General features: G+C 39.4%; 1 protein-coding gene across 9 annotated transcripts in view; it reads right to left on the bottom strand.

Moving 5' to 3' along the window:
• Positions 1-15,886, bottom strand: part of LOC139446075 (ras association domain-containing protein 1 homolog) — a 111,252-nt gene that overhangs the window by 53,277 nt on the left and 42,089 nt on the right. Inside the window, exon 1 of one of the 9 annotated variants that reach the window (XM_071227347.1) lies at positions 10,503-10,931. The exons of the other annotated variants lie outside the window; for them this stretch is intronic. Coding sequence (XP_071083448.1) covers positions 10,503-10,896 — 394 coding nt within the window. The 5' untranslated portion in view covers positions 10,897-10,931. Of the gene's footprint in view, positions 1-10,502; positions 10,932-15,886 lie in introns of those variants that run through there. 9 annotated transcript variants of the gene reach the window in all.

Raw genomic sequence — 15,886 nt, 5'->3', positions numbered from 1 at the left:
TGTGTTGCCGCAGGGGAAGTGTTAAATCTTCACCTGCTTAGATTCCAGTTATTCATTATAAACAAACACATGGAAGAAAGTGAGTCTGACCGATTGTCCTGGCCGGTGACCCGTCACATCTTCTGCGTCAGTGAATGTCTCAAACTGGACTAATGAACTGCTCCATATAATCTGATTCAAATCTCCATACCACCCTCTACATGTAGGCCTGTCTTTTCATTGAGAAATGTGGGCGAGTATAAAGACATAAAAACAGTTGCCAATAGGCATGTGTCATGAGCTCTCGCTGATACATGTTTCCTCTTTTTTTTATTTCCAATAAATATTGTGCAGTAAACCTTGAGCACTTCAGTCAATAATAAGCTTAACTGGATATACACTACATATTTTTCTAATTCACACAACAAAGACATATCAGCCCACACCAGAAAGACCTCATTGAATTCAAAACACCACTGAAAACAAACCTGTTTAAAATTGCATACAAGGTTCTATCATTTCTAGACTCATGTTAATCAACTATGAGCACTGTATTCTGGTTGTTAAAGCCATATAAATCCCTACAATATTATTAAAAAGACAATGCCTTTTAGAAAGAGGTACAATGTAACGTAAGTTATATTTAGGATTAAACTTAATTAGTAAATACAAATACTAGTTCTTTTTTGAATTCGAACCACACTATGATACTATTTTTTACAAAGTGTTATATATTATGTAATTAACAACTGGTTGCGGAAGTTCTGACGTACAATCAGTTGCTATCAGTGTTATTTCCTTACAGCTATTGAACTGAAATCTCATTGCAAGTCAGTGAACTTTTCTAAAGCGTCATTTATGAAAAGATGATAAAACCTGATGCAATAAAGATAGTACACAGATCCAACTTGTGTACGTAACACTCGAACGGGATCTAATGTCCATATTGACTTTCAAATGCGTTACCTGTCACGCCAGCTCTCTTGGAGAAACCCATTTTCTTCCTGGTGTGTCATGGCTAAGCCATCTATAGGTGTTACCTTATATGTCGTCCATCATTGCAAGGAAATAGGTACAACGCAATGTCCCAACATATTGTTCTCAGTAAAGGTTTTTAAGAAACATTTTTTATCATCAGCTTGAGTGGCTGAGTGAATAAAAGTTACTTTTTTATCATCAGTATTCAATCTTTATTATTTTTTCACGTACTGTCATAGATCAGATCAACAAAACGATCTTGTTTTTAAAGGTGTCTTTATTACAGTAGTCAATCAAAATAGGGACCATCTCAAAGCATAAAAAACATCTGCAACCTATTTCCTGGGTAACATGACTGGTTCAATGAAACTGTACTGGGTTGCCTTTACTACAAAACCTAAGGTCACCTAAACATTATGTAGTTTGTTGATGAATGACAGAGATAGAAATTATCAACCGACTATCACAGAGGTTGTATACTTTTCAAAGGGCAAGGGTTGGAGTATAACAGGGCACCCATGGTCACCCATGTCATGTATCACGGAAAAGCTACATTTTAATTGAGCTAACATCATTCTGCACTGACTTCCTGCTAGTATTCTGTCAATTTACATGTGAATTAAAACATGCACATATGAAAACTTGTGATCACCTTGATAGGTAGGTAGTATGCACATCAGTCCCTTTGAACCAAACAACCAGAGCATGGCTAAACCTGGATCTGCAATGGCTACCCCTGGCTAGTAAATGATTTGTCAATCTGGATAATAAAGTTCTGGTGTTTATTTTCAATGCTATCAAACATTTAAAACCAAACATGACAAATTAACATAATAAAGTAATTTTGCCAAAAAAATTATTTTAAAATATGTTTTTGATGTGCCATTTTGAACATCTTGAACATTTTTTTGCAGTTTCATCACAGCGCATCAGCTTGATGTGGAACTCGTCTCCAAGAAATTATATAACTTTTTTATCACAAAGAAAAAAGCCTTAAGATTGAAGAGATGATCCCCAGCATCCTCTCAGGGCAATAAAACAGTTATTGTCCTCCCTGCTCAACCCAAGCAACACAGCACAATCACCTCAAGGAGAAACCTCAGCTTTGTCCTCCATGCAGATGTTGCGGGTACAAAGACTGCTGTCACTGCCGTCTCCGAATCACAACTGACAGATGGCAGTGGTCCGACAAAGAAGGTAACGGACAGCACCAAATAAACGCCATCCCTTCGTTGTTGGAGATTGATTTGACAGGAATACATTTCTCATCAACAATAGTGGATCTATCTTACCCCTGAAAACTTTGTGTGACGATGAGGTTGAAAGGGAAGCAGCCTGGCTTCTTATTACTCAAATACAAAATCAAATGTAAGAAAATAGAAAAAAACTATTTTTTATATTCTTGAACACTGGCAACATGACTTTTATAATTAAACAGCAACCATGCGTGGCAAGAACGGTACACTCTATATATCTAGACCGTGAATATCTTCTGAGTTTGGTTTAAATAGATTTTCACTTTAGGCCAGCAAGGATTTAACTCCTTGGTAATAAACCAGAGATTTCCATGTAACCACCAAGACATCCCACCTTGCAGTTACATGAACCGGTCAGACAAACATGCAGACTGTAAATTGGCAAAATGTTGAAATATCCTTGATACAGATGGTGAACTAGTCACTGCATTGTTGTTAGTCGTTGATGGATAACAACGGACAATACCCCACGTTGTTGTGTAACAATCCATCATCAGGTCGTCCAGGTACAGAAAAAATGCTGCATTGATTGTGTTCTTATAACATGGAGATAATAACTGAAACAATGTAGGCCACCAGGCCGTCATGGATGTCGGGACATTCTATATTTACTGATTAGATGTGTGTTCTTTGTGTGATCCTACAAAGAGGATTATGTACAAGGTCGATATTACTCCTCACATGGACCCCCTGACTATACCCACATGGACACCCCACCCCTCTACCCCTGTCCTCAAACCACATATATGGATGCCCCCAACCCCCATCTACAAAGACATCCCATCGGGTCCTGCCCATATCGTCAGGGCCCAAGGGCAGACTACTGTACTGTGGGCGCTGCAAGCTTCTGTTTGTTTGTTGTTTAACACCGCTCTCAGTAATATTCTAGCTATATGACAGTGGTCTATTAATAATTAATTCTGAACCAGACAATCCAGTGATTTACACCATAAGCATCAATCCACACAATTGGGATTGATGACAAGCATCAACCGAGTCTGTAGGCCTGAACACCCGATCCCGTTAGTTGCCTGTTACAGCAAGCTTCCGACTCCCCATGGGGCTAGAGAGAGTGAGCCTATGTCAACCCTGTACAAAGCTCCCTACAACCCAGGATCTGACTTGGTTCTGACTCCCCATGGGGCTAGAGAGAGAGCCTATGTTAACCCCATACAAAGCTCCCTATAACCCAGGTTCTGACTCCCTATGGGGCTAGAGAGAGAGCCTATGTAAACCCTGTAAAAAGCTCCCTACAACCCAGGTTTTGAAATCAGTCCATCACAGAATGGTGCAACTCATTATAACATCGACCCAGACATGGCCTGTTTGTCATGTTTGTTATCCTACAATGGTTACGCATTTGATTAAGACACACTGAGTAATACTAGAAGATTTGCATTACAGCTTTCTCGCATCTCAAAAGGATGTTCACAATGGCAGGCAAGATGAAAAAATGTAGAAACTTGTGTAATGGAAATCTGTGTAAGAGAAATTTGAATAGATTCATGGGAACGTTTAAAATCTGATAATGTGAGGCAAGGTTATAACAAGGTCCTAGCGCCTGCTTCCTAGATGACTGGAGATGAAAGGAGGTTTGTGGCTATCATAATCAGCTCTCCTCATGGCGACAACTAACGACTCATGCACATATACCAATAGATATATAGCAAGTGGGGCATTAAGTACAACTGAAAAGACGACTCGCCACAGTCAAACTCCAGGAAATATTTGCAACATGGAATTTTACTTTCGTTTTTATTTTTAATCCTAAGGAAATACTTCATAAAAATCATGATATGGCAGGTTGTGCACATATATAGTCTACTCAGCTTATGCAAATATCCCACGGCATGGGGGCTTTAAATACGTCCTTGACTTCAGGAGTATTTTCACATAACTAAGTATTAAAGTATGTTTCCTTTATCAATGGAATCAGAGTGAGTGAATGAGTACAGTTTTAAGCCGTTTTTAGAAATATTGGGGGACACCAGAAATGGGCTTCACACATTGTACCCATGTCGGGAATCGAGCCAGGGTCTTCGGCGTTACTAGCAACTGCTTAAACCACTAGGCTACCTGACCGCCCCTAATGGAAGAAAAAAATGATATTAAGATACACTTAACAAAAACATACTGGAAAATAATTTGTAATCTAATGCAGAAATGTTACTGACATTTGCCTATAATCCCAAGCAGGTATCCCACAAGACATGACCACAGCTAGATTCTCCCTTGCTGACGTCCTGCCTCCAACCGGGCAGGGAACCCCAAATAATCAAGTTAACATGATGCACCCAAGACGATTAGCATAGATCATCTCCATTTTACGCCCCATGAAAACTTATTTTCTCTTAGGACCCTTATAAACTGTAATACAACATCCACAGCACACACTAGACGTGCGGTGACTGAGTGCATCTATCTGCCTCTTGCCCAACATCATCATCATCATCATCATCATCGTCATCGTCGTTGTCCTTATCAGTAGACAATTACACAGACCTCCCCAAACATGTCTTGATGTCTGATATCCACATTATTTCAAAGCATCGGATTACGATAAAACACAGACATGTGAAGGACCAGGATGTACTTCTGACAACAGACAGGCAGGATTTCATCAGGGCTCACATTGATTCAGTCTACAGCTCATTTATAGCATCAGGTTTCACTACAGGGACTTCATGACATAACAAAAGGCGTTCTTGAAACACTTCTTGACTTTTATGAGACAGCTATCCTTCTCACGACGTAGGCAGAGGCATTTAATGCCAACAATTGGATTGCAGGAAAGGGTGGGTATTCCTGTCATTCTTGTTTTTACTTGGTATTCTGACATTAATAGCCACCTTCATCGGGGACAAGAATGTAATTATTCCACTTTGTGAATATATAAGAAGTTTTACACATTTTGCTAAGGGAGACAAATATCTCAGATTCAATAACTCTTAGTATATTTGTCTGTTGTTTAATGCCGCACTCAGCAATATTCAAGTTATATGATTTCGGTCGGTAAATAAGCAAGAGTGGACCAGACAATCCAATGATTGATATCATGAGCATCGATCTACTCAACTGGGATACAATGACATGCATCAACCAAGTCAGCGAACCTGACCACCCGATCCTGTTAGTTGTCTTTAACAACAAGACTCTTTGTGTAACACGTATGACATGGATACACGTTAAAATTACAGTTAAAATACTAACACAATTCACCCAAGCTCAAAGTTGAACTCGGCAATATTCCAGCCAAATGACAGCATGCAGTAATAATAGAATCTGGACCAGATAAACAAGTGATTGATATTCTGAGCAATCATCCATGCCATCAAAGTACTATGACATGCAATCAACCAAGTCACTGAGTCAGAATCCCTCCTAGGTAGACTGTTTATGAATTGAAAATGTCTCATCCCAGGGTGAACATTAGACATAAACAATACAATATATTTCCCTGTGATAACCATAATGAGTCATAACCACATTCATGAACTTTAACTTAAAACAGTGGACCGCCTCCGTGGTCTAGTGGTAGAGTGTCCGCCCAGAGAGCGGAAGGTCTGGGGTTCGATCCCCGGCCGCGTCATTCCAAAAGACGTTAAAAGATGGCACTTGTTGTTACCCTGTCTGGCGCTCGGCATTAAGGGGTAAAAACAAGGACTGGTCGGCTCGGAGTCAGTATACTGTGTCTGAGTGGGATAGTCATGTTAAACTGTGGCATGGTATCTCAGTGAGCTTAGCACTATAAATCGGCATCGGACTAGTACAAGCAGACACAAACACACAAACACACACACACACACACACACACAGAGCTATACAAATGCAATCATCTTGGACGCGACGTTAAGCCCCATTTAACCTCACCACACCTTGTAACAGTGTAATGCGTGAGGCATGGTAGCATAAAATCTTGTGATATTCAGAATATATACATATATTCTTATATACCAGCATCTACGACAGCTTGGTATATAGGCACATATACAAGAAACACATTGCTTATTTATTGCATTGTCCATGTAATCGGATCCAAACGATTCTTTCAGGAACATGATTAGCCTATTTTCATGTTCCCTAAACTTAGTTTTATTAGAAGAGATATATAAACATGCCTCTTACATTAACAAAAGTTAAGGGAACTGAAGGACTTTACAAGACCTGAAATCATGTTGTGTACAAAGACTTGCCTTTAAGTAGGACATTCAGGACTACTTTGTGAGAATAAATTAAGTATTCCCCGAAGGCCAAATACCCACCTATTCATATACGCCGTCTCACACAAGGATATACAGTCAGTCATCCGTGAACGTGGGCTGAAGTGCTTGTAAGCTGGCTATCCAGATTGCCCCACAGCAATATGAATCACCAACTGATTGTATCTCCATCAGAAAAGCAGTTATTCATTTATATACAAACTTAAAGATAAGAGATTACTCTGACAGATCATTCAAGCTTAATGACCGATATATAGTCCAGGTGAGTCGGCCCCTCATCTATTAGTTCAAGACTTGAGATGATTTGTTGATTCTAGTGAATACACCTTAACACATCCCCTATACATAAACCCCACTGCAGTGAATAATACACCAATGCCATGTCTCACTTAATGCAATTGACACACATTTATCACTTGTTTGACCTTTTGCAACATCTGACAAATTTTGGGCAGAACATGAACTAAAGAAAATTAGAGGCAACCTGAAACAGCATTTTAAGCAGAATTTTTAAAAATACATTCTACTCATTGGTTTATTGAAGACAGAGTAAAGGGAGATCTAAAGGGGTAAGAAATAACAATACCACAAAAAACCCGGAAGCCATCGTTGTTGATTTTCTACAACAAATGCACAGATTGTTATGAACAGCTGTCACAGTGAGGCAAAACGTGTTCTTGACCACTTCTGAATAATATTCTCTAATTAAAACACGAATCATTATTTCTGATATTTGCCACCTGTATAACAGTACCAAATGACTGTATGAATTACTTAGAACCGCTGAAATCATCGTTGCTGACTTTCTACAACATAGAATTTTATGAATGGCTGTGATGGTGCAACAACATCGTGTTCTTGACCATTTCTGAATAATATTCTCTAAAGCGTCAATTTTACGATTACACAACAAACATGCATAAAACTTGAAAATAAGACGCCTCGGAGCTGTTTGATCAGCAACTTTACAGAAAATCAATGTCCAATCAGGAAACGTAATGTCTATTTCATGCATCCAATCAACGTGAATCATCGAATATTAGGCGAATTACTGTACACAGAAGAGGACAAAACTAGGGTGAGCCCTGTCTTACAGAGATGCAATACAGCCATTTGACTGAAGTCTACATATCTGGAAAACAAAGGAAGATCCTTCAACCACTGCTGCATGACTGAATGAGGTTTTATGTCTTTTTAAAGCGTATCCTATATCACACTGGGGGGGGGGGGGGGGTCAAGAATAGATTTCAAATGATATCACATCGGAGAGGGCATGAATAGATTTCATATATCACATCGGTGGAGGTCAAGCACAGATTTCAAATGATATCCCATTGGGGAGGTCATGAACAGATTTCATATATCACATCGGTGGAGGTCATGAACAGATTTCAAATATCACATCGGGGAGGTCAAGCACAGATTTCAAATGATATTCCATCAGGGAGGTCAAGATCAGATTTCAAATGTTATCACATCGGGGAGGTCAAGATCAGATTTCAAGAAATGTATCAATGCTTAGTAACCATTTCGGCTATCTGATTCACTTTCACTGATGTGATCTTTCAATAACTGACATCACTTGACAGGACACTTATGATGACCTATTCATACCATCTGATTATAACCTATACACAACTACCTCCATCTACAAAACCTACTCTTGTCCATGACATTACTAATTGCCAACTGTCTCCATTGTGCAACCAGCATCACAACAACCATTATCTCTTCAAAGTGGTGCGTCAGAGCTATTACTATCTGGACAATCAGTGACAGGAAATCAACCTACGAGCTCCATACAGTGACTAGACAGGTAAATGGGACCCCCTGACTTCAACAATGTATGGCTCAGTGTCACATAGGCCTACATGCCATGAAGACACAACCATCCTGTTTCAGTGTCACATTAATACAAGACTGACACATTTCCTCCTTTATTGCAAATATACCTCGACAAGATCTCAGTAATAACTCATGTTAGGCAAAAGACAAGGGATAGCAAATGACATGGATGGTACCTACCGAATTAACTTAGTGAGGCAGTTTATATCAGTGAGTGAGTTACTGGTTTTAAAGCAATATTCCAGACGTATCTGTCACATTATTTCAATTGTTTACAAAAATAAGCGTTCACATTAGGACAAACTTATCAATTATTTTATTAGATATTGGTCACAAATCTATATTATATATACATTTTCTTTACCATGCATCAATCCTCTTTACCAATTCGCCTTGCAAACATTCCATCAATAACCAAACATGGCAATGTACCCAAATTTATATATTCTACCATTGTCAAATGCCACACAAAATAACAAATATCTCCAAATATCACCTGTGTGCATCACAATACCTGGGGAGGCCTTGGTCACGTGGCCTTTGATACCGAATAAACTTCTTCTTCTTCATATTTCAAAGTGTGCTTCCTAACAAGTGGTTGTGTCAAGGATATAGCAAGACACGATCACAGAACATTAAGCATCGCTAGTCTGGCTCACCAAGATGCCAAACTGACACATAGCTTTCATTATAAAGGACACAGAATGCTGTCTTTCTCTGCCATCAGTTAATAAGAAGAAAGTCAATTTATTATGAAGAGATATAATTCCAATATATTATGCTTAAATAACGCCAAAACAGTGTTAATAATATGACAATATCAAATATGAAGCACAAATCTAGCCCTGTTGTGTAATATACTATGGTGGTCTGGGGAATTTCATTATCAAAGGGGGTTAGTATATTACAGATGACAGTGGTTTATTTACAGTCTGCCATCAAATGACGGTATGCACACATCAGGGTGCATCTCTCTGCCCCATGGCCGCCACCACCACAACATCACTACCGCAGAATGCACAGGCAACTCAAGACACCTGAACAAATGGCACACTGCCTGAATGTAAACATCACACAATCAGTTCCCCATGATATTTTCAGCAAATGCCAAGAACTGCGTCACCCTTCAACCATACTGGGTACAACAAATCTCAGAACAAAACACATTGCCAAATACCTGATTATCACTCTACTCCCGAAACTAATGTAGTTTGTTGTGGGTTAAGTAATTTGCAATCTACAAGGAAATTAACAATGAGGGATAATCATGTTTGACATGGACGACTTGAGTAGGTCGTAAATAGGGAACTAACCTAAAACCAACAAAAACATGATTCTATTCTTACATGGCTGAAAAAAGATGACGAAAGATTAAAAGAAAAGAGATCTATTTCCAGGGAACGCTCGTAAATCAGAAGCTGAGAGTCTATCCAACTTTAAGACGCCTGAGGTTGTCATGGTCTGCTAGCATCACAGTAACTATGGCGATTCTTACACAATCAGGAAATCAGCAATACAAAGAGATGCTCAGTGACAACACAAGGGGGAGTCTAAAAATATAAATAGCTTAGCGATGGTCAGAAGAACTTATCTTACTTAAATATAGATTTCATGTTGTTCTTTCTCAAAATTAATAACAATCTGTACATCATTATCACAAAGACATCACAAAAAAGGACAGCCATTAGATAGGGTCACCTCCAAAAGACATGCAATGTTTCAAATATATCCACATCTTTAGGACAGTATTTAACATGACCAGCCCTGTCTTGCCCCTAAAATAAATAACCCCTATAATCCTGATCCGAGGAAGCATGAACTGAATCTTATTAAGCTGATTAACATCAATCACAGGCTGTTGCAAGTTATTATGTAATGGAATGTAATTTGCTCAACTCAGATACAATCTCACAGGTGTTACAGCGCATACCCCCACCTCCTTTTACAATTGACAAGGAGTCCCTTCAGTAATTTATCAATCAAAACAATGTCAAGCTTCAAACATGAAAGGGTTGTTTGGAAAGTTTCCAAACAATATATAAATCAGTCATACTAAGCTGAACCCACACAGATGATTTGAACCTGTCTGAACTACATGGAAACATCTACGAAATTTGTGTATGAAAACAAAAATAATTTATTACAGCATTATGACTATCGGAAAAATCCTGACAAAATAGGCCTTTGTCCCTGAACGGGAGTGACAGTCTCACAATACACTTACCTTTATCACGACTGGGTTGATCTTCTACCTGGATTTTGTGTACATAAATAGGTTCTTCACTGAATATATCACAATCAGGGGGTGGCCCTTTATCGGAGAATAATCGGCTATTCCGTTTTAGTTTGTTGAGAACAAAGTCCCACTCCTCGGCCGAGTTCCACATTTTACTGTCTCTATCACAGTGGTCACTACCTTTAGTGGAGTCTCTGGAAGAATCACTCTTCAGACTTCTATCACAGAAAGCTTTCACATCTCCGAATATATCACAACTACTGCGTCGGTTGAGCCCATCCAATACCCGAGATCTTCGATTACTTTTGAACTTTTCCAACTCATGCTCAAACTCCATAAAATCTTCATCATTGTTAAAAAAATCCAAGAAGCTGTCATCCATACTGAGATCCGAGAAAGCATTCTCATAAGCGTCCCCCTCTGTCCTTCGACTTCCCCTGTCTCCCCCCACCCTGTCCTGACTCGAGTCCCTCCCCCCACACGCACCACCCCCCTCCCCACTACTTGCAGTAGACCCTTTCCCTGTCCACTTGAATGGGTCAAAATCAGTTGAAAATCTTTTTCTGCTACTGATTGTGTCAAACACGCGTTCAAACTCCTGAAAATGCTCATCCCCTTTAAAGAACTCCATTAGGGGGTCGTGAAGAGAGTCTCTGCTCCCAGTGAAACAGCGACTACGCCGGTGAGTCGTTTTTGTTATGATGCCGTTCCGCGAATCAGAATATTCATACACCTCTTTCACTTCTTCTTTTAACCTCCTGAAATCCCTCAAATCTTGTTTGAACTCTTCAAAATCCTCTTCATCTTTGAAACCATGTCGAAAATACCTGTAAGACTTAGACTTGCCTATATCACTGAACTTAAGATGGAAGATGTCATCGGGAGGAAAGTTTTCACTGCTGCCACCACTGTTGAATTTAAACTGATCCGACCGCTTGCTGTAGTATCCACTATCATCCATCCCTGCTACCCAGCTTGCTATTACTGTGAGCAGCGTGAGGTAAAGAACTCATCCTCGGTTTTGGCTGTCTTTCAACCCTGGCAGTAACTTTTAGATCAACCTGTAGCCCTGAGAGCAGACGGCACAGTATATCCAAGCTCTACTCCGATTACCCTCTCGTACTCTAAATATAGCTACACGACTTCTCTCCCTGATAATGTGCACACCGACTCTTAGTATCCGTGTGGTATCCCTACAGCCACATCAAATGTACTATTTCCCATTCAACATGTTCAACAGTTCCTGTACTGTGCCTCAACAAATTTTGTAATGACAGCGGACGTCCTTCTTTCTGAGCATGTGCAGACAATCCTCGACTCAACTCCTGTTAGTCACCCCATACGACGCTGTACAGGTGAACGTTTAGGCTACAGGACACAAATCTGCGTTCATTCAGCTGTGTCACTCTGTAAGGACCATGGTAATGTTATGTCTATCATTGATGTGGACTCAGCCACCCTTCCCGACGACTCATAGGAGTGGAAAATGTAATGTATGCCGTGAACCCACTGAATTACTTGCTATACACACAAATAAACACACACCTTCATAAATACATCACACTTCCCTGAGAGAAACAGTCCACATAACACCAGGACAGTTATCGATAACCCGTCTACATGTCAATGGTCTGCCGAAATTCTCATATCAACAGCTGTGACATGATCAGAGGTCATAGGTCACAGGACAGGGGTTGAGCCCCTTGTGGATAGAACAGTTGGATACGGCTGTTATACCACATGTGTGAAAACAATCTTGGTGTCACATTTCAAATCAAGATCAAAAGATGGTAATCAATTGTAGAAGTTTAAATTAAACCCATTCAATAGAAACTGCACACACTAATGATTTAGGGAATATTCTTTCAAAAATAAGTGCTTTTAAATTAATTATTGGCTGTTTTCGTGGGAAAATGTCAGCATTTTGAAGACGCATGTCATGGAGACTTAATGTTTGCGTTGAGAGGTACAAATGGGGACGTTGAACTCATATTGCAACCTTGACAGCATTGACTCTCTGTAGAGCAGGTGCTTGCTGCTAGACTCCTTATCAGGTATTAGAAATGATAAACAGCTTTGTATGATATAGGCAAACTCAAAATTACTTCAACCAACCAAATTAATAAATCTGAAAGATCCATTTCTCTTAATTAATTGACTATAAATTCATTGTCATTTAGAGCTCCTATGCAGTATTGGACAAATTGTTTGATAGGCATTACTTAGAAGTTGACAGATGACAAAGTAGACACAATTTCTGGTAACAGTATTATTAGAAGTTGTTATACTATCATGGAACTGTTCTAGGTGAACAATACCTTCCAAATGACGTGCTGGTTTTCTTGGGGAATTAGTCAGCAAAGAGCCAGAGTCACAGGAGACTAATTACAATTTTATTTACAAGAACAATTAACAATTTACAATTTATGCTTAGATAATAACTGAGGGTGCCACAGAGAGTCGGTACACACTCTGGGCTGTGGGAGAGAGGTCTGCTTTGTAAGAGAGTCAAACCCCTTCTCTCCTAGAACTTGGCTACAGTATGTATTTAATGAAAGTTTGAACAATAGAAAGGTATGTGATTGGTTGATACACGATTGGTTGTGTCCTATGCTAAATGGATGGCTGGACAGAGGGGAATACTAAATCCTGTTAATCCTGTTGGACTGGCACTAATCTTGTTGACATATTTACTGGATGCTTTGAAAGAGATTAGGGTGTCACTATAGATGAGCTTGTGTGGGGCTAATCCTTAATGCCCTATAGACGAGCTTGTATGGGGGCTAATCCTTAATGCACTATAGACGAGCTTGTATGGGGCTAATCCTTAATGAGTCTTAATTGAAGTAATGTTATTCTAATATACCCCGGTAGGTGATGACAGATATACTTAAATAAATATCCTTTGTCTGGGAGATGGGATCTTGATACCTTAGGCTAGCAACCATCTAAAAAGCTATAACTGAAACTACTGATATTTTATATATGCATTTTACCTGATGATAATTATTACTTGCTAAACTATAATTATATGAAATGGTGTATAAATATTACACCATGATAACTCATAAAAGCACTTGATGTAGATCTAATTATTATAAGATAACTTAGTATAAATGTTAACCATGATAACTTCCCCTCCGTCTGAAAAAGTTTGGACCCCAAACGTGTAAAAATAAAAATAATGAAGGCTTAGATGGACAATGTATAAAGTTACACTGGTAGTAGTGAATAATAATTATTATAGAGTCTCTTTGATATAAGGAAAACATAATATAAAAATGCTGTCATCAGGGAATCTGGATGTGGAGCTGGCTTGTCTTGGCACTCTGTACTGGTGGTTTTATGGGTGATGTAGGAGGCCTTGAGTTCCACATCCTGGATTGGGGTTGTAAGATAGTAAGCTGTGTCCATGGAGGTTTACATGGAAACAAAGAAAAGAGAGTTAGCATGTTCAAATAATATGTCATATATAAATACTTCCTCAGTTTGTCTGTAATAACTAGAAAATAAAACAAATATGATAATTATGATGTAAAAGATCAGTACATAATTATTACTAAACGGTGTCATGGCCAGGAAGAATGTATTGGCGGCAAATTACAAAAGTATATCATGAGAAAAATAGTAATATCCTTCTATTTTTGGATACAATCATTAGACGAATTATATATACATATATGTGCATGTGCATATAACAAGTGCATCGTTTATTACACTAATACGGTATACAAAAGGTGTTAGAAAGGTGTATAACCTTTTTAGAATTCTTTGTTAGTTTTCGTAACTATTTGGTTTGCCTTTTCTTTGTTTTGGTTCATTTCGGTTGTTAAGTTTGCTTTATTTCAATTTGGTTTGTTTCGCTTTGATTTTCGTTCGGTTCAATGTGATAGGGTTTGGTTTATTTTGCTTCGGTACGGTTTGCTTCGCTTCGGTATGGTTTGGGTTCGATTCGCAGTATGGTTTGCTTCGCTTCGGTACGGTTTGGGTTCGGTTCGCAGTATGGTTTGCTTCGCTTCGGTGTGGTTTGGATTTCGATTCGCAGTATGGTTTGCTTCGCTTCGGTGCGGTTTGGGTTTCGATTTGCAGTACGGTTTGCTTCGCTTCGGTGCGGTTTGGGTTTCGATTCGCAGTATGGTTTGCTTCGCTTCGGTGCGGTTTGGGTTCGATTCGCAGTATGGTTTGCTTCGCTTCGGTGCGGTTTGGGTTTCAATTCGCAGTACGGTTTGCTTCGCTTCGGTGCGGTTTGGGTTTCGATTCGCAGTACGGTTTGCTTCGCTTCGGTGCGGTTTGGGTTTCGATTCGCAGTACGGTTTGCTTCGCTTCGGTGCGGTTTGGGTTTCGATTCGCAGTATGGTTCGGTTTCGTTTCACTTCGCTTTTGAGATTGGTTGATCAGGTCAATGCTCAAAATTTGCTGTGATACAAATAACTCAGATGATCAGGCTGATGCCATTTGTTCTCAACTGGCAACCCATAGTGAAAAGACTGGACACAAGTAAACATAACAAGATACAGCTAATAGCTGTTTCGTGATTTGCACCGTTTATTCAGGAGATTTTGTATTTTGATCAAGAATATGTTCAATTGGCATTGTTCGGTATGTACGGCGAGTTGATCCTGGTATGGTCCATGGGGACTAATGTCTGTGAGTGAAATACGGTAGTAAAAGGTGTTCATGTTTCCAAAGTCTTCATGTGGAAAAATAACCCTTTGGGATTTATAAATTGGTGCTTCCTCTGGATCATATCGAGGATTATCTTCTAGACAGGACCAATTACGGAGATCCTCCCAGCTATCATCAAGGTAGCGCTGTATGAGGTGGGGAGGAACACTTTCAAAATAGCATGTGAAGTCAGTATCAGGAAATCCTTTATATAAGACCTTGACATAGCAGTCTCCTTGAATAATTTCAATGCCCAGAACTCTTTCTATTTTATGATCTATTTTTCGTAGGTGTTTTGGAAAAAACAGATATGGTTTGACATCTAATTCTATGCATGGTTTGGTGTTGACTTGCTGGACATTCCCTGACATTGAATTACCTGACAGAACATTGACTGATTTATTGTCTTGTGCTGTTTCCTTTTGGTCGAAAAACTTATGATTCTTCAGTGGACGTTTTCGACGTTTTCCTGACATACTTCTTTTGAGGTGAAATTCTCTCCGAATGGAGTCTGGAATGCTGCTGCCATACTCCCATGTGTTTCCTCTTTCCTGATCCTTCCATTTCACTCTGTAGTAGATTTTGCCATTTGCTCTCTTGGAACTAACAATTGAGTGGATGTCCTCTGGTTTGAAAACCTGAGGGATATCCTTGGTTTGATTACCTGATGTTGGACTTGGAGGTTGTACCGGGCTGTCGTCAGGTTG

This window comes from Haliotis cracherodii, unplaced genomic scaffold (assembly GCF_022045235.1).
Source record: "Haliotis cracherodii isolate W230 unplaced genomic scaffold, xgHalCrac1.p SCAF_6, whole genome shotgun sequence".
NCBI lineage: Eukaryota > Metazoa > Mollusca > Gastropoda > Lepetellida > Haliotidae > Haliotis > Haliotis cracherodii.
Note: the sequence above shows the minus strand (reverse complement) of the source record. Positions and strands in the feature narration are given on the sequence as shown.